The sequence below is a fragment of the Thamnophis sirtalis genome, unplaced genomic scaffold (genome assembly GCF_051295495.1).
Source record: "Thamnophis sirtalis isolate CommonGarterSnake01/CBP01778 unplaced genomic scaffold, rThaSir2_p1.2 scaffold_8, whole genome shotgun sequence".
NCBI classification, from domain to species: Eukaryota; Metazoa; Chordata; class Lepidosauria; order Squamata; family Natricidae; genus Thamnophis; species Thamnophis sirtalis.
The window spans coordinates 62,614,376-62,636,263 of NW_028261388.1; the positions used below are offsets into that span (position 1 = coordinate 62,614,376).

Genomic DNA, 21,888 nt, shown 5'->3' on the forward strand with positions numbered 1-21,888 from the left:
TTTGCGAAGTGACATTGAGCAGTTTGCTTCTGGGTCAGCTGAACAACAAACTGGATAAAAGGAAGGATTTTTATATGGTTCTATGTTTTTGAAGTTTTGGGCTTTGTGTTTGGATGATTCCCTTCTTGTGTGAATGAATGGAGCCAAACTTTCTATAGGCTCATTAACTCATTATCTCTATCTGGCAGGAATGTGGAATGAGCCTCAGGCAGGTTTCTTTGTTAGCAGCTTGATTTTTCCCTTTCTGGGAGTAATATTTTATTTGGGGGGTTGATTACCACAGAGGGAAGGGAGAAAGAAAGGAAGGAAGAAAAAGAAAAACAGCACAGCAATTTAGGGCTAGGATACTCAGAGGTCATCTAGTCCAACCTCCTGCTGCAGCAGGAAACCTTACATTGTATGGATTATTTTGGTGCCTCTAACAAAGAGGAATTTTGCCAGAAAGGAGGAGTTTACTAGGACAAAGCTGCCATGCAGAGGAAGGCAGAGATAGTCCTTGCGGTATGACTACAATTAAGCCCAAAATGTTGGTTGCTAAGCAAGAGCATTGTTAAGTGAGCTTCACCACATTTTACCCAATCCATGACATCTCCTGGTGAGTGACATCAAGTTGGCTACGCCCACCAGGTCACATGACCACCAAGCCACACCCACAAAATAGGCCACACCCATAAAAGAGGTAGTAAAAAGTTTTGAAACCCACCCCTGGAATAGAGATTTTGCAGTATCCTTCTCCTGCCACACCCACCAAGCCACATCCACAGAACCAATAGTAAAAAAAAATGAATTTCACTGCTGGTCTGGAGATTCTGCATTGAAGGATGGAAAGAGAACCCATCACTTTCCCCCTATTCTCTCTCTTGCTCTCACTATTGCCTTGATCTCACCATTGCCCTTCCCCAAGGCAAGCAAACTTGAAAGATCTGTACACTGTGTTTTTTAAGCAGAATGAAACAGTTGCTGCCAACTACATACTGGGGGGTGGGGAGGCAGAAGTTGAGGATTTCTATTCAGTATGCCCCACATTCTGGTCTACTCTTTGAAACTACTGTCGTCAGTCAGGTAAAATGACTATCATTCCATTTGTGGTTTAGAAGATCTACTACTGTTAAATACTCAGCTTTTATTTCATTGTTATAAAATGGATGTACAAATCAAAAAGTGCAGAGGACATGTAAGTTGGTTGCAAAGTAAAAGATCACAGCCTTCATTTACATTTTTTTTCCTCAGCATTTCTGTGTATCACTACCTAGAAATCGACTTGTTGTAAAGTCCATTCAAAGTGTGCTGCAGCTGGGGTGATGTCACATTGGAGCAGTTACAGGGGAATGAGTCTCCGTTCTCCCTGTCTGATTTTTCAGGTCTGGAGGCTGTCAGCAGCAAAGCTGAGCCCTGGAGGGGACAGCAATAGAGAGGGGAGAATTCGGTGGTGACGGAGAGAAGAGCGATCTCCTGTTCTGAAGGATATAATCCCTGAAATCCGACATGCAAGAGACCAGATGTCATGGCTTGGTCATGGTCTGGTCTGGAGATGTGACAGCCTGATTAATGGTGAAGGGAGTAAAAAGTGAGAAGCAGCAGAAGTATCGGTGGACAGTGTTAAAAAATTTGAAACTCTGAGACACCTCCAAGTTGGTGGAATTTTCCAAAGAGGGAACAAATGGCGCCTGAGTGGTGAGGAGCAGAGCAGAAAGGTTAAGAAGACGAATTACAGAATCTGTAGAGAGTGAAAGTGATTGTGGTTGCTGAGTGGAGAATTTCTACTGATTTCTGAGATTGGATCTATGGGGATATAAATTGAGAGTTTTGTGTGGGTGGTGAACCGATTGAGAAAGAAGGAAAGAACAGATTCCTTTCACAATAGAAGAGACAAAGGCGGAAGAAAAGGAAGAGAAAGGACAGTGACTGTGCAATTTGAGGACAACAGTCATTTTGAAGCACAGAGAACAGAGAAGTTGAAAGTGAGTAGAGAAATCGAGGAATAAGAACTGTGGTATTCCCCAACATAGGACTTTGGACTAGACTCATTTATAACCAGCTTTGTACACTTCAGATATCTTTACATTATTTATGGTATTTAAATATTGTTATATTTACCACGGTGATCTTTAAATCAAAGAATTTAATATTTTATAAGCTGTACATTTTATATATCTTATATATCTATGCTCCACATATATTTAAATATAGATTCAAGCATATTTAATACAGGGTAGAATTTATAGCCACTTCCTTTATTACTGCATATTAGAAAATTTATCTAGCTTTAAAACACCTTTGGGTGAACCTCCTCCTCCTTCCCCTCCTCCTCTTGCAACCCCCTGTCCTGCTGTGGTGGGGCCAGGAGGGTGCACACAAGCGGGGACACCCTCATCAAGTGAGTGCCCACCCACTCTGTGTGCGTCTTTTCTGCACTTTGGCCAAGCCCAGCCACTCACTTGAGGAGGGTCTCCCCGCTCGTATGCACCCTCCCAGCCTCTCCATAGCCAGCAAGGGGGTTGTGAGAGAAGAAGGGGGAGGAGGAGAGTCGCCGGAGCCTTAGTGCAGGAGCGAAGTGGCCCTGAACTTGCCTTCATGTCACATTTGTGCTAAAGGCAGCCCTCGCTTCGCACCACTTCGGGCTCAGAGCTGTAAGCCGCGTTCTGTTGCTAGGGTGAGTGGGGCAGGGTCACATTGTGGCTCCAAATTGTAATGGGCTACAGAAGGAGGAGGAGGGGACCCCATCTTCCCCATTGTGAAGCACGCTAAAGTTCACTGTGCTGAGAGAGACAGAGAGATAGACACAGAGAGGGGGGAGAGACATAGCTTGAATGTGGGACAAACTATATAAAATATATACACCATCATCATTCTGATACTGCTATTCTCTATAACCTTAACACAGATAATAAGATTTGTACTGTCCATGGTATGAGTCAAATATACAGAAACCTAAGCAAGGGCATCTGGGCGCCAGGCACTAAATTATGTACAGCCCCCTCCCCCACTTGTAAAGTAAGACATTCCCTAAAATAAGACTTCACATCATTTTTTATATTTAAAATGATTATTAGTGCAGAGAACCAGTTGTTAAATTATTTGAATCCCACCACTGATTCCAAGGTCCCTTCCAACTCTGTTATTCTGTTAAAGAGTGTATAATTTTAGAAATATTATCTGAAAACAAAATATACACAGGAAGAAATGAAATAGTTGTAGTAAACATCTGTAAAATGATTGATTGCCTGTGTAACAATATGCAGAGAAGAAGCAGAAAAAGAAATGTCTTAAAGCTACCAGCTTTAGTCATCAATAGCTGGAAGTTACTATGAATTGAACAATTCAAGCAAATTAAAGTAGTCTTTCTTAGCCTTTTGGCCCTTCATATAAATTGAAAATAATAGTACAATTAATCTTATTTTGAGATAAAATAAAAATAGTAATCTGAAGAATATATGATATAAAATGGAAACAGGCAAACAAGTCAGAATAATTTGAAAAAAATGTAAAAAATTGGTTTCATTGTTTCACATTTGTTTAAAATACAACAAAATTTGTGAAATAAAAAGATTTTTTTTTTACTCTGTAGTTTGGTGATAACCTAAATCTATGTTCAGTTACTCAGCCCAACTTTTTGGATAGCAGCTGATGTTTCACAGTATTTTCATAAAGCATCAAGACATTTAATGGAAAAAAAGTAAAGTTCAATTATATACCAATGCAGTTCCATGCTAAAACTCTGAAGTAGATTTACAGTTTTAGATTATTGAAAAATGAGTTGAATCTAAATTATGACTTAATCAAGCCATATTTACAAATAATATTAAGCCAAAAACAAATCAGATTATTGGCAAATTATATGTTAACCACATTTTTTTCTTCTTTGCATTTTTTGGGGGAGAATCAACCAAGTGTTTATGTAGTGGTTGGGTCAGGTATTGACTGACTGGCTTGTTCCCCACACCTGACATCATGGGCTATGAGAGAGTGACTGGCCCAAATCACCCAGCTGGCTTTCAGGCCTAAGGCACGACTAGAATCCACAGCCTCCTGGTTTCTGACTTGGTGCCTTATCCAGCAGACTAAATTGACTCTTACTTATGTATTAAGGATAGGTTTTTTTATATAAGATCCATTGATTTCCCTATGAATTATAGTACAATTGGTGTGGTATGGTGTGGTGTAGTGTGGTGTGGTGTGGTATGATATAATTCATTCTTGATGCCATCCATTTAGCCATGGAAATTTTAAATAGTCTTTCCAATATCTGTTTATTTCCAAAACATTATTATACATAATCTTATATCACTGACTGAACTTTATAAATTCTTAGAAGCTGGGGGTGGGGGTGGGGGATGAGTCCTTTTGCAAAAAGAACCAAACAGATCATGAAACTTTGTTAATTACTTGCTTTTCTGTAAAACTAAGACAGTAAAGGTACAATGAGGTGCCACCTGAATACTTTAAGCAGCATATTTTCTCAAGATAATCACAATAGTAGTGACAATATTTTTTGTACAAGTGCATGATAATAAAAATAATTTCCAAATAGAATCAATAGCAATACAATAAGATTCCATGCCTAGAGAGACAATGCCTCTATGACTCTGGACACACAGAAGCAATAAAGCATGTGTATCTTTAATGCCTGTATTCACTGCAGAGATATTTGTACTCATCTCACCATTACTAGATAAATACTCAGGGCACAGTTCTACACCTCTTGATTGCTTTCAGATACCAACCATGCTGCAATATACAAGGTTGCTAGGAACTGTGCTACAAAGTAGACTTAATGATAGATTTATGAAATACTGAAATGCTCCGTCATTGGATGTATCCAATGGATGTATCCAATGTCTTCCATATACTAACTTTTATGTTCCCTTACACCCATCTAATGTTTTATCTCTTTTATATTCTTGTTTTTTATATATACTTTGTTTTAATGTATTTTTATATCTTCTAGTTTTTCATTATTATTAGATTCTGATGTATTTTTGTGCTTTTTAATTGACAGGACCCCATCCTCCTTATGCTGGTTTATGACCACAATAAGGATTTAATTTAATTTTTAATTTGTAACTGGAGCAAAAGCTATGTTTGAAAATCTGCTCATGTCTTAGCCTGACATAGACCTTAATAATAATGTAAAGATAAAAATAAGTAAAGGTTTCCCTGTTCAATGGGTCTAACTCTAGGGCACATTGCTCATCTCCTTCTCTTGGCCAAGAGAGCCAGCATTGTCTGAAGACATTTTCTGTGGTCATGTGGACAGCATGGACAGCCAAAGGCACACATAATGTTGCTACTTTCTCATTGAAGTGGTACCTATTAATCTGTATTTACATTTGCATGATTTCAAACTGCTAGAGGGGCATGAGCTGGGGCAAAGAACAGGAGCTCATCCTGTAGTGCCATTCTTGGATCTCTAATCCGGGCTTGTCAGCTTTCTAGACTAGATTAGATTAGACTAGAATATAGAATAGAATAGAACAGAACAGAATAGAATAGAATAACAGAATTGGAAGGGACCTTGGAGGTCTTCTAGTCCAACCCCCTGCTTAGGCAGGAAATTGAAGTAGTGTACACTTCAGACAAATGATTATCCAATCTCTTCTTAAAAACTTCCAGTGTTGGAGCCTTTACAACTTCTGGAGACAAAACGCTCCACTGATTAATTGTTCTGTCAGGAAATTTGAGGGACTCCTACAAAAATGAGTGGGTCAATCTAATTTCCAAAGTGCCAAACGGCACAACAAGAAACAATGGATAGAAACTAACCAAAGAGAGAAGTAACCTAGGACTAAGAAGAAATTTTCTAAGAGTGAGACCAATCAATGGAACCAATGGAATAGCTTGCCTTCAGAAGTTGTGGGTGCTCCATTACTCACAAGCAACACAGTTACAAGATAACTTGAAATCTTTACAGTCTAATACTGTAAGCTAACTCTTAAATGCTGAAAATGCAGGATCAAAATACATAATCATAGAAACAGCATTGTAACCCTATTCAAAATTAATAAAATCAATTCTGCTAATTAGAATGTGTATTTAAAAGACATAAGAACTCTTGACAAGAAACTCCTGCTCTGTAGTAACATTTAAATAAATCCTTCCCTGGCCTAATCCTGTCAAGAACAAGGAGAGATTCAACCTAGAAATAAGGAGGGAATTTTCTGACAGTGCGAACAATCAACCAATGGAACAGCTTGCCTTCAGAAGTTGTGGATGCTTCATCACTGGAGGCTTTCACGAAGAGATTGGACTGCCATTTGTCACAAATGGTGTAGGGTTGCATGCTTGGGCGGGGATTGGACTAGACCTACAAGGTCTCTTCCAACTCTGTTAATCAGCATGATCTGTAAATTTCTATTGTTTCTGTTCTGACTGCATTCCTACGATTTTGTTATTGCAACTAAGTATTCACCTTTCAAATGGTTTTTGGCTGTCTATTAACTGAAGGGAGAGAGAAGTAGAAGAAAACCTCTTTCACTTTATTACCCCCCATGAGTTTTAAAGGGCTAGAATTTTTCTGTTGAAGAAATGGCTATGTGGTTATTCCTTCTTTTTCTTTTCCTTTCCTTTGGTTAATTACAAATGAGTAGGAATGTCTGAGGTGTGTGTGAATTACTGGAATTGTTAGGCCAGCAGGCAGGCAGCCTTGACTATTTGGCTGGTTTGCAGAACTCCACAAAGAGTTAACAAATGGTTCTCTTGAACTGGTACAACTGGCTGAATCCTACCACTGCCTCTAACCCATGCCCTTTTGTTTATGAGCAGGTAAGTTGAGACTCTCTAATTCTTTATTGTAAAACTTATTAGGAACCATTTATGGATATCAGCCTGAAAAAATTAGGGACATAATTACTCCTTAGAGCATGCCTCCAATCCTGGCACTCACTTCCCAAGCTCATTAGACATATTTGAAATGGGATATAATGAACTAGCTTCAATGACTTTTCATTCATTCTGATAATTTTTTTTGAAATAATAAAGAAAAATCTTTGACCAATATTCTGTAGAGAGGATTAAATGGCTTCATTCTAACAACTCAGCAAATATTGTTTGGGAAATGACTTTACTGATTTAGCCTGGGTAAATTAATACAAGAGCTATAGCATGGATTTAGGAAAGTGCTGAATGCATTCATTATCCATTTCAGAAAATTTAAATTCAGAGTAAAAATGAACTTCATTATGTTTAGATGTGCAAATCATCACAGGAGACCATTCTCCATTACATCTTATTACAATTTAAAATTACACTCTTGTAGTGTCAGTTTTATGCAAACCATACTCTTCAGATACTGTGTTTCCCCATGCTGGATCTCAGCATTAATACACCTTCTACAGAATCCCCAGGACAATCAATCATTTTTTGCCAAAGAAGTTGCTCTTCTCCTTGAGAATCCATCCAATCAACTTCTTTGCCATTGCTTATACCTGGAAAATTGCAAAGCATGGTGGTCAGCTGGTCTTTTTTTTCTTTTACATCAGAGGTTCATAACACATGATACTCCAGATTCACAAGAACTACAGCAACTTTTATCAAACTGTCATCTGTAGCTCTGGTTTTTACCATTAGTACAGTGTAAAATTTACAATTTCATTAAAAATGAGCAATGAGCAATTTAGACTGGAACAAAAGCAACAAAATATGAAAGACTTAATAATTTAATGATATCTACATTACAAACTGGAAGCTGTTGCCCTTAAAAAAATAATCCCTAGACAATTCTTACAAGAATAGTGGGATGGAGAAAAATAAATCTAAAAACCATTTAACTCTGGCCATCTTTTTTTGTATTAATTATAGGACAAGAACTTAGCAGTCCTTTTTATTAGGAATTCTAATCAGATTGATTTGCTTCTTTTATTATTATTTTACTATTTATTTATTCTTTTTAGCTTTGCTTTTAAACCAACATCAGAATGTGTTATCATAAATATTTGTAATTCATACACAGAAAACATTTTCTGGCAATCAGCAATCCAAAACTTTGCAAAAGGCCTAATTTTTCCTATCTGTTTTTTCCTATCATTTTAAAAAATGATAAGAGTGGGGATTTATTGATATATTTATCATTAGATTTCTATGCTGTCTTTCATTCAGAAGCTCAAGGCAACATATATACTAAGTTTTCACTTATTTTCCTTCATAGCAGAGTTGGATTGAGAATAAGTGAGTGGTCGAAAGACCAAGCAGGTTCTAAAACCCGAGTCTTCTCCCTCCCAATCCAGCACCTTATGCATTTAAATTCCGAAAAGCCTTCCATTTCCATTTCCCACATTTTTAACAATATCTTTTCTGGAAGCTATGGAAAGTTTTCACTATGAGCCAAAGGCTGCAAGATAAAGAGCTAAACAGGCCTTTCAAGTACTGATATCCATTTCTAAATATAAGGTGTATTCTAAATATTTAATCTGTTACTCCATTTCAATTCCATTCTATCAAACGGTAGGTCTATCCACACCTACCACTTCCAATACTCAAGCGAACACCACCCAGGAAAATGTTGCTGGCGAGAGATTCGTTGTCCCAAACAGTGAGTTCTACACAGACATTGTGTATATCTCTAGGGTTCAAGCCACTAAAACTGAACATATGATTCCAGTGGGGATTAACACTCTTTTTAATTACATGGGTTTTATACTTTGAAGATTTGTTGTCAGGAAGCAAGTGTCTAAGAGAGAAAAATAAGGAGAAAAAACATAAGTATATAGATGTTTGTTATGAATGTCATAATAATTATAATTGAGAAGATACTGATGCATCACTCAACAGCTATGTGTAATCTATAGTCCTTCCCTCAAAGTAATAAACTATAAAAAGATTTATCATAAGAGTTGGCCACTGCAAGATTCATTGAGCCCTTTTTATTTGGAAATTTTTTACTTTCTTAAAACAAAACTGACATGGAGCAATATTATGATTTATAAATAATACATAGTCATGGAAACTTATTTTTAGATTATGATATTAGCATGTAGTAGGAGGTGAATTATGAATTTGGACCAGGAAAGCAAACACAAAATGGTGTTAGCTGAGATTAAGAAATACAATACTATATCCTGATATATGAACTATTATTTTTCCATCCAAAATAAGGTAGAAGGAAGTAAAGGTGCAAAAGTTCTAAATCTTGCCATGTGATGTCAACGGGAGATTTTTGAGAAATAAATAGAAGATAATATAAGTGACTAGCTGAATACCCGTGCACCGTGTGAAAATATTTGATCAGACTTGATAAATCAACACTTACAGCTTGAAAATTAATTATTACTTATAATCCCTTCCTCAGGATTTCCCCACAGAATCCTCCCTCAGGCTTCTGTGGAGCCAAAATTGATTTTCACTTAATTGTGTTTGAACTTTACCCCCTGTATCTCCTCCCTTCTGTCTGTGTCATAAATCACATCCACCAACAAGGTGCTAGGCAGGCTATGAACATGCACATTTCACACACCAGCTGTAGGAATATGAGACCTGACTCTGCATAGAATTCTACTCCCTTTCCTCCCCCCTTTTCCTATGTCGACTTGATAGTAGTCATGGAAATGCTTTATAAGTTGACATCCAGCTCCCCTCACTTCCCGAAAGCGACCTGTGTGAAACAAAACAATTTGAGTACAGGTGTACAGTGTAATTTAGGGAAGTGTCCCTACCCCAGGCTTGCTTGGATTTTTTGCATGGAATTTTGCTATAAGGCAATCAGCCTGGATATTTCTACTTTTTACCCAAGATGCCTCTGATTAGGGGTAGCCCTTCCACTTGATTATGTATTGGAGTTGTCTGCTGTGCCACCTCAAATCAAGGACTTGTTGAACTTAATAATGGGTTTGGCCCTCTATGACCACAGGGCCCGTGGGCTCCCAGGGTAGTAGTCTCAGAGTGGATCTGATCATGGATTTTAAGAGGCTACTATGAAACACTGGGTGTATCTTCCTCAACGATTGAGGCAGTTTCAATTCCACTGTGACTGGGTTGATGGTCTTTACTATGGGGAATGGTCCCATAAATTTTGGCCCCAGTTTCTTGCTAGGCAGTTTTAATCTCAGATATTTTGTGGAGAGGTAAACCTTCTCTCCCACCCAGAATGACCATTGCGGAGCCCAGTGTTTATCTGCCTGTTTCTTATAGGTTTGTGCCACTTTAGCCAGTGCTTTCTTGACATTTTCCCAGGTTGCTTTCAGCATCAACATCTAATTAGTCAAGCTGACTGAGGAGGGAGGATCCGTTGGATACTCAGGCATTGGGACAAAGTCTATGCCACTCACTACTTTGAATGGCATGAGCCCTGTGCTACTGTGAACAGCATTATTGTATGCTACTTCAGCAAAAGATTAAAGGTCTGCGCAATTGGACTGCTGATAGTTCACATAGCACCTCAGGTACTGCTCTACCATGGCGTTCAGTCTCTCTGCTGCCCCATTGGTGCTTAAGACTCTGAGATGACCCAATGGACTGCAGGAACTTAGCCATGAACTGGACCCCTCTGTCTGAAATAATTCTTCGAGGTACTCCATGCAATTGGTAGATATGCTTAACAAACAGTTTAGCCAGCTTGTGAGCCGAGGGTAGTCCGCTGCAGGGTATGAAGTGTGCCTGTTTGGAGAACAGGTCTATTACAATCCAAATCATGGTTTTCCCCCCACTTTTCGGCAACTCTACTATAAAGACCATTGCGATCTCCTCCTACAGCCTCGTTGGCTCTCTCCACATCTTTCTTTATGCCAGACCACCAGAATTGCCTCCTGGCTAAGTGTAAAGTCTCTAGGAACCCAAAGTGGACTGCTGGTTTGGCGTTGTGGCTCCTTTGGAAAATTAGGGCACGTAGGGATTCTGTAGAGTTTCATCCCCTTCCATGCAAGGTCATCTCTTTTGTTCAAGATGTGTTGGTTGTTTCGGAACCAGAGGTCTGCTAGCAGTTCGGTTTTGAGTCCGTTGGTTAGGTCACTTGTGGGTTGGTCTTGCCAGTCACAGTGTTGCCGCCTGGTGGTCACTTGGGCAGCTGTTTGAGTAGAGGGAATGATAGCATTCACTACAAGCTCCCGTTCGCATTTGTACTGAGGCATACAGGAGTGGGTGTCAGATAGAAAGTTCCTCCCCCCTGGAATGTGCTTTAAAACAAAATCAAAACGGTTGAAGTACTGAGCCCATCGGACTTGCTTGCCCTAAGTGTCTCCAGATTTTTGTAGTCAGTCCAGACCGAACAGGTTAGCAGTGCCCATCTCACTACGAAAGCCTCCTTTTCCCACACAGCCCATTGTCTCTCTGTGTCTGTGAGCTTGCGGGAGGTGTAGGCACAGGGTTGTAAGTTTCCATCTACATGAAGCCGCTGGGTGAGATCATTCGCCGGCACGGGATTAAATATCACCAATATGCGGATGATACCCAGCTGTATCTTTCCACCCCGTGCCAACTCAGTGTAGTGGTGGAAGTGATGTGCCAGTGCCTGGAAGCTGTCAGGGCCTGGATGGGAGTGAACAAGCTTGCACTCAATCCTGACAAGACTGAGTGGCTATGGATGTTGCCCCCCAAGGATAGTCCAGATGTTCCATCTCTAAGCCTGGGAGGTGAAATTTTACACCCCCCCAGAGAGGGTCTGCAATTTGGGTGTCCTCCTGGACCCACAGCTGACACTAGAACATCATTTATCAGCTGTGACCAGGGGGGCTTTTGCCCAGGTCCACCTGGTGTACCAATTGCGGCCCTACCTGGACCGGGAGGCACTTCAAATGGTCACTCATGCCCATTACTGTAACGCGCTCTACATGGGGCTGTTCTTGAAAAGTGTTCAGAGACTACAATTGGTCCAGAATGCAGCCGCACGAGCGATATTGGGTGTACCGAGATACACCCGTGTTACACCTATCCTCCGCAAGCTCCACTGACTCCCTATCGGTCTCCGAACGTGCTTCAAGGTGCTGGTTATCACCTTTAAAGCCCTACATGGCCTTGGACCCGGATATCTGTGAGACCGTCTTCTGCCACATACCTCCCAACGGCCGATAAGATCTCACAGGATGGGCCTTCTCCGGGTGCTGTCGACCAGTCAATGTTGGCTGGCGACTCCTCAGGGGAGGGTCTTATCTGTAGCTGCTCCGACCCTATGGAACGATCTACCCCCAGAGATCCGGACCTTTCCCACTCTCTCGGCCTTCTGAAAGGCTACTAAAACCTGGCTATTCCGGCAGGCCTGGGGCTGTTGATCTCATGAATGAGGTCCAGCCCCGCCTAGATTGAGTGCATGATGTGTTTTTTCTTTTAATCTGCTTTTCTTCTCTATTTTTAATTTTTATCCTTTTTAGAATTATATCCATGTAAGCCGCCCGGAGTCCTTCGGGATTGGGTGGCATATAAATTCATTAAATTTGAATTTGAATTTGAGTTACTTTGGCATAGCATCACTCCTACTGCCATGTCACTGGCATCTGCCTGGGTCACGAAGGTCAGGATGCTTCAGCACCGGCTCCCTTGGAACCATTTCTTTTAGTGTTTTGAATGCCTCTTGACAGGTTAGGTTCCACTCTAGGGGTTGTCCTGGATGAGGTTTTGTTCCTGGGCTCCCTGTATTCAGGAGGTCTGTCAGGGGTTTGGCAATCTTTGCAAAGGAGGGGATGAATTGTCTGTAGAAGTTCGCAAATCCTATGAAGCTTTGTAGCTGTCTGCGAGTGCGAGTGGGGTGCCAGCCTAGGACGGCTTGTACTTTGGCTGGGTCCATCTCTATTCCCTCATTTGACAGTTGGTAATCCAGGTAGTCTACCCATGCACAATGGAATTCGCATTTTGATACCTTGATGTACAGGTTCGCTGCCAGAAGTTTTTCCAGCACTTGGTGGACCAGGGGTATGTGGTCGTCCATGGTCTCAGTGTAGATAAGGGTGTCATCTAGGTAGACGAGGACGCCCTTGTAGAGGTGCTCATGTAGCACCTCATTTATTAACTGCATGAATACTGCTGCCCCCCCCCCTGCAGTCCAAAAGGCATCACTTTGAATTGAAAGCTCCCTAGGGGGCAGTTGAATGCTGTTTTCCACTCATCTCCTTCTCTGATACATACTCGGTAGTATGCTTCTCTCAGGTCTAGTTTGGTGAAGACTTTTCCCTTGGCCAGGTGAGATAGCATGTCCTTCATGAGGGGGAGTTGGTATAGGTTGTGTATTCACACCCCATTTATCCCTCAAAAGTCTACACACAATCTCATGGTTCCATCTTTTTTTTTCTTTGAAGAGGACTGGTACTGCGACCAGTGGCTTGGCTGGCTCAATGAACCCCCCTTGCTAGGGTTTTGTCTATGTATTTGCACATCTCTTGCATTTCCTGGGGCATCATGGCATACAGTTTGGGCTTGGGTAGTTTTGCCCCGGGGATGCTTTTGATGGCACAGTATGCCTCATGGTGAGGAGGCTGAACATTGCACTCAGCCTCACTGAATACTTTGTTGAGAAAGTGGTGGCCTTTCAACTCCGACGGTCCTTGGATGAAACCGATTATCTGGATGCCTTTCAGTCCGGTTTCAGGCCTGGTTACAGCATGGAAACTGTTTTGGTCGCACTGATCGATGATCTCTGGTGAGCCAGGGATAGGGGTCACTCCTCTATCCTAGTGCTCCTTGACCTCTCAGTGGCCTTCGATACCATCGACCATGGTATCCTTCTGCGACGGTTACGGGAGGTGGGAGTGGGAGGCACCGTCCTACAGTGGTTCTCCTCCTACCTCTTGGACAGGTCACAGTCGATGTTGGTCGGAGGGCAGAGGTCGACCCCTAGGCCCCTCAACTATGGGGTGCTGCAGGGTTCGGTCCTGTCCCCCCTCCTATTTAACATCTACATGAAGCCCCTGGGTGAGATCATACGACGGCACGGGATTAAATACCACCAATATGCGGACGACACACAACTGTATCTGTCCGCCCCATGCCAACTCATTGAAGCAGTAGAATTGATGTGCCAGTGCCTGGAGGCTGTTAGGGTCTGGATGGGAATGAACAAGCTTGCACTCAATCCCGACAAGACTGAGTGGCTATTGATGCTCCCTCCCAAAAATGGTCCAGCTACTCCATTCCTTAGCCTGGGGGGTGAATCCATATGCCCCTCGGAGAGGGTTCGCAATTTGGGAGTCCTCCTGGATCCACAGCTGACGTTAGAACATCATTTGTCAGCTGTGACCAGGGGGACATTTGCCCAGGTCCACCTGGTGCACCAATTGCGATCCTACCTGGACCGGGAGGCCCTTCGGATAGTCACTCACCCCCTTGTGACCTCAAGACTGGATTACTGTAACACGATCTACATGGGGCTGCCCTTGAAGAGTGTGCGAAGACTTCAGTTAGTCCAGAATGCAGCCGCGCGAGCGATTGTGGGTGCACCTAGGTACACCCACGTTACACCTATCCTCTGCAAGCTGCACTGGCTGCCCATTGGTCTCCGGACACGCTTCAAGGTGCTAGTCGTTACTTATAAAGCCCTTCATGGCCTGGGTACCTGAGAGACTGCTTCCTGCCAATTACCTCCCAAAGACCGACTCGATCGCACAGACTAGGCCTTCTCTGAATTCCATCTGCCAGCCAATGTCGGCTGGCGACCCCCTGGGGGAGAGCTTTCTCTGTTGCAGCTCCGGCCCTATGGAACGAGCTCCCCGTGGAGATCCGGACCCTTACAATCCTCCAGGCCTTCCATATAGCCACTAAGTCCTGGCTGCTCTGGCAGGCCAGGGGCTGTTGAAGTATCCAGCCCCACAGTAACTATGAATGTTGTTGTATTTTTAAATTGTTGTCTGTCTTATTTATTCCCTTTACCCTTTTTATTGTAAGCCACCTGGAGTCCTCCGGGAATGGGCGGGATATAAGATTAATAAACTATAACTATAACTATACTTCTGCGAGGTCCTGATATTCCATCGGAATCAGTTCGGCCTCTGGGGTTTTGTCGGATGTGGTTGCCAGTTGTTTTTGTGGGCTCTTTTGGAGGGGGGTTCCTGTGTGGGTAGTGTTTCTGCTAGCTGGTGTGGGAGGGGTTGGGGGCCCCTTGATATCTTAAGTCTATGGGTACCCCCTTGCCACCAGATTGTCGGTCTCCATTTGTCTAGCCAGGAAAGTCTCAGTATGACTGCGTCTGTCATTTTGATGGCTATTATGAATCAAATTACTTCCCAGTAATCCGCTAGCTCTAGCCTCACTGGTTTGGTCAGGTGGATGGCATAGGCTCCTCCCATTAGGGACCCGTCAACCTGTTCGAACTGGATTTGGTGGGCCAGTCTATTTGCTCTGATCCCCAGTTTCAGGACTGTGGTTAGGTTGATCAAGCACCTTGTGCAGCCTGAGTCCATTAGGGCTTGAAAATCCCCCCGGTTTCCTGTTTTTGGGGCTGTGAGGCATATTGGAAAAAGGAAAGGGTGAATTGGTTCACTCACCATTGGGTCATTTTCTTCCTCGTCCTCGCTGTCATATGATTCGGGTGACTGATAGCCTGGGGTTCCACCACTTTCACCTGAGGAGGAAAGGGCCTTTGCAGCCAGGAAAGCTTTCTTGGACATGTTGGTGGTCTGTTTGGGGCCTTGTTCTGGTCATGCCCTGGGCGGTAGGTCTGGCCTTGGTTTTGGGGCTGGGGTTGGGCATGCAACTGCCATGTGGCTCATCCCCCCGCATCTGTAGCATTTCAGCAGACTTCGAAGAAGGGCTGGTCTCAGGGCCTGCTGTGGTGCTGTGGTTCCCCTTCGGCTAGGTGGTTTCAGGTCAGGTTGATTTCTCTCTTTTTTGTCCCATTGCCTTCTTATGTCGTTGGCGCACAGCCCACTGTCGACTTTTGTTGCTATTTGGGCAATTTGCTTGTCCAGGCTTGTTCTGAAAAAATGCACCAGCAACTGCTCTGGTAAAGGGGGTAGCCTTCCTATGACCCTCCTAAATTCACAGATGTGGTCTTTGATGGGGCAACCCCTCTGCTTTAGGTTGCTGAATTCCTCTTCTGCATGTGGGTCCTCCTCCACCTCCTCAAATCTGTCCTCTAGCAGTTGCAGGAAGTCATCTATGTCTTGCAGTTGGGGGGGCTCTCCTCTTGTGAAGGGCTGCTAATCATTCCCTTGCTTCTCCCTCTAGCCCCTCTGCAATGGTATTCACCATGGCCCTGGGAGATGGGTAGAGGTGCCTATAATGTTCTTGGTGGATATCAGCTGAATCAAGGAATAGAGCTAGCTGGTCTGAGTTCCCATCAAACTTTCCCCTGAATTGGGGCGGGTCATTCAGCCCTACTCCTCCAACATCCTGTTGGCATCTTTATGCTTACACCTGATATGGCTGGCCATCTTCCTCACCTCTAGTTCAGAGGGAGGGAGGGGTTTCCCTGCTCTGGGCAGCCTGCCTGCTGCATGGGAGATGCACTGGTTGCAATTTCGGGCTCTTTCTCCTTCTATTGTGTGGAGGAGGGTGTCTGTGCTCCAGTCTGCATCTCCTCCCCTCAACAGGATCAGATAACCCTCCCCTCTCTTTTGGGCAGCAAGGGTGGTTTGGTCAAAATCCTCCCTCTGTTGCTCTATTGCACTCTCCAGGGATTCCATCTGGGGCTTTGTGAGCCTGGCTTGTGCCCAGTCCCACCTCCAGTCCACCCTTGCCAGCTCGCATGAGACCCTTCCCTGTATCTGGGGGCTAGGGTAAGGGAACTCTGCTTCAGCTGCCTTGGGGACTAGTTTCCACCAGTATGCATACTTTCTTGCTTCTGCTGCTGGGAAAGGCATCGTAGCTTTGATGTCTGGAGCTAGCTGCATACCTTCAGCTGCAATCAGCCTCTCTCTTCAGCCACGGTTGCCTGATTTTCCCTCCAAGCACCCCAAATATTGGGGGGCTGCTTTGAGAGCCCGGGATTCAAGAAACCTGGAAATCTTGATAGATTTTAAAAGTAAGTTTTGCTCTCTGTGAAGTTCCCAAAGGATGACCTAATTAATTTACAAGCCTCGAGACAAAGTTCAAAAGAAATCCATTCATTTATTAGGATCAACATTTTGGCAATGTTCTTCTGTGGAGCCGAAACTGATTTCCACTTAATTGTGTTTGAACTCCCCCCTATATCCTCTCCCTTCTGTGTGTGTCATAAATCACGTCCACCAACAAGGTGCTAGGCAGGCTATGAACATGCGTATTTCACACACCAGCTGTAGGAATATGAGACCTGACTCTTGCCAAAGGTATGCATGGAATTCTACTCCCTTTCCTCCCCCCTTTTCCTATGTCGACTTGATAGCAGTCATGGAAATGCTTTACAAGTTGACATCTTTCCCCACAGAATCCTCCCCTATCCCATCCCCTTCCCTCCCTCAGGCTTGCCACACAGAAACGTCTCCTATCCTACCCCCTACCCCGGCTAACCCCACGGAATCCTATCCTATCTCCCTTCTCTCCCTCAGGTTTTCCCTACAGAATCCTCCCCTATCCCATCCCCCTTTTCTCCATCAGGCTTGCCAAACAGAAACATCTCCTATCCTATCGTCTTCTCTCCCTCAGGCTTGCCTCACAGAATCCTCTCCTATCCTATATCTTTCTCTCCCTAAGGCTTGCCCCACAGAAACCTCTGCTATCCTGTCCCCTCCCTCTGGCTAGCTCCAAAGAATCCTCCCCTATCCTTTCCCCTTCTCTCCCTCAGGCTTACCACACAGAGGCCTATCCTATCCCCTTCTCTCTCTCAGACTTTCCATAAAGAATCTTCCTTTTCTCTCCCTCAGCTTTGCCCCCCAGAAACCTTGTTTATCCTATCCTTCTCTTCCATAGCTTTGCCCTACAGAAACCGCTCCTGTCCTATCCTAACCCCTTCCCTCCCTCAGGCTTGCACCACAGAATCATCCCCTATCCTATCTCCTCCTTTCCCTCAGCCATGCCCCAGAGAAATGTCTCCTATCCCTTTCTCTCCCTCAGCCATGCCCCAGAGAAACCTCTCCCTTCTCTCCCCCAGCTTTGCCCCACAGAATCCTCCACTAAGACCTTCTCCCCCTCAGGATTGCCCCACGGAAACCTTGTTTATCCTATCCCCCTTCTCTTCCACAGCCTTGTCCCACAGAAACCTATCCTATCCTATCCTATCCTAACCCCTTCGCTCCCTCAGGCTTGCACCACAGAATCCTCCACTAACCCCTTCTCTCCCGCAGGCTTGCACCACAGAGTCCACCCCTATCCTATACCCTCCTCTCCCTCAGCTTGTCACACAGAAACATCTCCTATCCTATACCCCCCCTCTCAAGCTTGCCCCACAGAATCCTCCCCCATCCTATCCCCTTCTCTCCCCCAGGCTTGCTCCACAGAAGCCCCTCCTATCCTATCCCCTTCTCTCCCTCAGCTTTGCCTGACAGGAGCCTCTCCTATCTCCTTCTCTCATTCAGACTTGCCTCACAGAATTGACTCCTCTCCTATCCCCCTTTTGTCCCTCAGGCTTGCCCCATAGAATTATCCACTATCATATCCCCTTCTCTCCCTCAGGCATGCTGCACAGAAACCTCTCCTGTCCTATCCCCTTCTCTCCCTCAGGCTTCTCTCCAAATTCCCAGCCAGCAGGCCAGATGAATCATGTGCTGGCCACAACCACATCCAATTGGCAGTTGGAACAGAGTTATTTTCAGGTTTGGAGAGGAAGTAGAACATCTAACTTCTTAGCATCAGAGCATGTTAATAATAATATAAAAATACTAATGCTTTGATGGTCATTTTGAAAATCCTTTCTAAGTGAGCACCTAGAAGCCAAGAGGAACATACGTGCCACATTTCAAGTTTGTAGGCCGTTTGGTTCTGGAAATTTCATGATGCAGTGTAAGTGGTTTTTGCTTTTATATATATAGATTACTAGCAGGGGTGGGTTTTAACCGGTACCAACAGATACGGCCATACCGGATGGTGAAATTTAGTGTTCCTTCCTGTACCTGCTGGTCAGGAGGCCCCGTACTGGAACGCTCCCTCCCCTCATTTGCTCTTTCAATTGCCCCACCCATCCACACCACACTGCTGAAAAGTTCTCAGAAGAAGAACCAGAAGAAGAAAGAACTGGTAAGTGGTGGGGGGGGAGGATGTTGGGGAAGAGGGAAGAAGCAGAGGGGCTGCTAGAAGAGTGTGTGTGTGTGTGCAGAGGCTGTGGGTTTTAAAAAACATCTGCATGAATCCAGGAAGAGGGAAGAGGCAGAGGGGCTGGAAGATACTATAGGAACACACACTTCCAGCCCCTCTACCTCTTCCCTCTTCCTGGATTCACTCAGATGTTTTTTAAAACTCACAGCCTGTGCAGACACAAGGTGTTTTTAAAACTCACAACCTTTCCACAGCACACACACTTCCAGCCCCTCTACCTCTTCCCTCTTCCTGGATTCACTCAGATGTTTTTTAAAACTCACAGCCTGTGCAGACACAAGGTGTTTTTAAAATTCACAACCTTTGCACAGCACACACACTTCCAGCCCCGCTGCCTCTTCCCTCTTCCTTGATTCATTCAGACATTTTGAAAACGCACAACACACACTCTTCCACTCTTTTAAAAACATCTGAATGAATCCAGGAAGAGGGAAGAGACAGAGGGGCTGGAAGAGAGTGTGCTGTGCACAAGCTGTGAGTTTTAAAGACGTCTGAGTAAATCCAGGAAGAGGGAAGAGGCAGAGGGGCTGGAAGTGTGTGTGCTGTGCACAGACTGTGGGTTTTAAAAATGTCTTGTGTGTGCACAGGCTTTGAGTTTATAAAACTTTGAGTGAATCCAGGAAGAGAGAAGAGGCAGAGGGGCTGGAAGTATGTGTGTAAGGTGGTCAGTAATGTTGAAGACCGGCAAGGACAGCCATATTTCCTCTGTAAGTAGCTGTTTTATTATTTTATTGTGTACCTATTTTATTCTTATTTAAGTAGTAAGTGCACAAAATAATAAATTTCCTTTTTTATATCTTCTTTTTGTAGGTCATTCTTTGGGGCAAAGAATTCAGTGACACCGATTTGGCCACTCCCACCCAGTCACATGACTGTCAAGCTATTCCCACCTGAACACATCATCACCAAGCCACTCCTGCAAAACAGGTCACACCTACAGAATAGGTTCTAAAAAATTTTGAAACCCACCACTGATTACTAGGGCAATTGGGACCAAAATTCCATTGCTAAGCAATGTGATCATAAAGTGTGACATTACATTACTGGCTCACTTAGCAACATTAATTCTCAGTTGCTGTCATTAAACAGCAATCTTATTAAGCAAGGCTAATGATATCCCTGCCAGTTTTCCCATTGTCTTTGTTTGTGGAAACATCAGAAATCACAGTCACGTGTCTGCAGAGATGCTATGACAGCCAGAACTTTTTAGGACCTGTCATAACAACTCCCCCCCCCCTTATTTGGTATCATAATTTTGAACAATCACCAAACCAATGGTCATAATGCAAGGACTACCTGTATTCAATACAGAAATACTATATGTCTACTAGCATACGTAGCCAAAGACAGAATGGAGAAAATCACCCTTTCACAAACGTATCTGATGTGCCTCCTGATTTCACTGCCATTAAATTCTTGGCTTCCTTGATGACAATTTCCAATATGCCTCCTGGTGGTTCCTGTGAGGTTGATTTCTTTTCTTTCTTTGAACTCTTCTTTTCTTTAAAAGAAGGAAAACAAGCATGGAGGAATAGCTGAATATATGAAGCTTCCATATTTTGCACTGTATGTTGTCCTAAGGTTAAAAATCAATACATATCAAACCATGCCTCTTAAGCCACAAATATGTCCTATATTAGAAACAACATTTTATACTATGCAACTGTATGTACATTATTTGTCCCTCAATGATTTCATATAATTTTAAAAAAGGCAACTTTTCAGAAACACATATGCTCATTAAAAATATTTTTACTTAACATACCCCAAACCAATACAATGAAATTTAAGTGAAGATAAATGATTTGAAGAAAAAAATAGCTTCTGTAATTTCTAATATGGACAGAAACCCTGAAAAGGAGTTGTTTGAAAACTCTGCAAGGACGACATAAAAGCCTGGATCTTGAGGCCTTGAGCGCTATTTCATTCTTGCATGAGTATCTAGAGTGGATTTATGTTCCAAACCAGATGCAACTTTAATATATATTTATGGCCCAAGACCAATCACAATGAAAGACCAGTATATTATCCAATAAAAGGAAAAATTTAAATTGCAAATACTGTAAATCATAAAACAATTAGCAGCTTATAGTTAATAGCATGAAGTAGGAATAACATGAAGCCATTTCTAACAGCTATGACTATTGAGGAAATTTTGCAACCTTCTTAAAGTTTTTTTAAGAGTGGTTACCTAAGAGAAGGATAATGACCTCCTGGTCACAATGGCAATTAGAGTTATTAATAGTTGGACCTATTAAACTTGAGTTACATTTTTTGGACAGGAAAGTGATGCTTTTCTGTTTCTACAACATTCTGTTTATTATATTTTAACTATGGATGGATGTCATAAAAATAATAAAAAGCAAAAAAGGTACACAATAAATCCTATCTCAAAGAAGGTTTATTTAAAAATGGTCAACACATCCCCAAATCTCTAACTTATCCCAACATCATTTTTCTCCTTCCATTCAACCATGTCTGAAAAGTAGATTGCCTATGAATCTCAAAAACCTTCTCCCTGTTCCTCAAGCCACTGCTGAATTTGGGTGGGCACAGCTGATCCACTTATCAGTTGTTCACATGAATCAGTCAATCACACCAAAACCTGGTCACCCTAAGATATGCAGACACATGGGAATTTTGAGTAGAAATAATTGACAGGCTTTTGCAGCATTTTGCATACAGTGAAAATCTCAAGTCTTGTTACCCAACAAGATGACGTTATAAGAAAATGCTGTTTAATAGGCAACTAATGAATTTACAGCGAATCCTGCCCTTGCTTCCAAAAATGTATTGATGGAGTAATAT

At 43.0% G+C, this 21,888-nt stretch overlaps 1 protein-coding gene across 5 annotated transcripts in view; it reads right to left on the reverse strand.

Moving 5' to 3' along the window:
• Positions 1-6,262: 6,262 nt before the first annotated feature.
• The window catches only part of SYTL5 (synaptotagmin like 5), a 173,846-nt gene continuing 158,220 nt past the window's right edge, over positions 6,263-21,888 (reverse strand). For 4 of the 5 annotated variants that reach the window (XM_087721796.1, XM_087721797.1, XM_087721799.1 and 1 more), the window contains exons 15-17: positions 20,446-20,581; positions 8,460-8,665; positions 6,263-7,424 (exon numbers count right to left, since the gene is read on the reverse strand). In XM_087721796.1, the coding sequence (XP_087577922.1) occupies positions 7,282-7,424; positions 8,460-8,665; positions 20,446-20,581 (485 nt within the window). In that variant the 3' untranslated portion in view covers positions 6,263-7,281. Of the gene's footprint in view, positions 7,425-8,459; positions 8,666-20,445; positions 20,582-21,888 lie in introns of those variants that run through there. The other variant, XM_087721800.1, reaches the window with a different exon arrangement.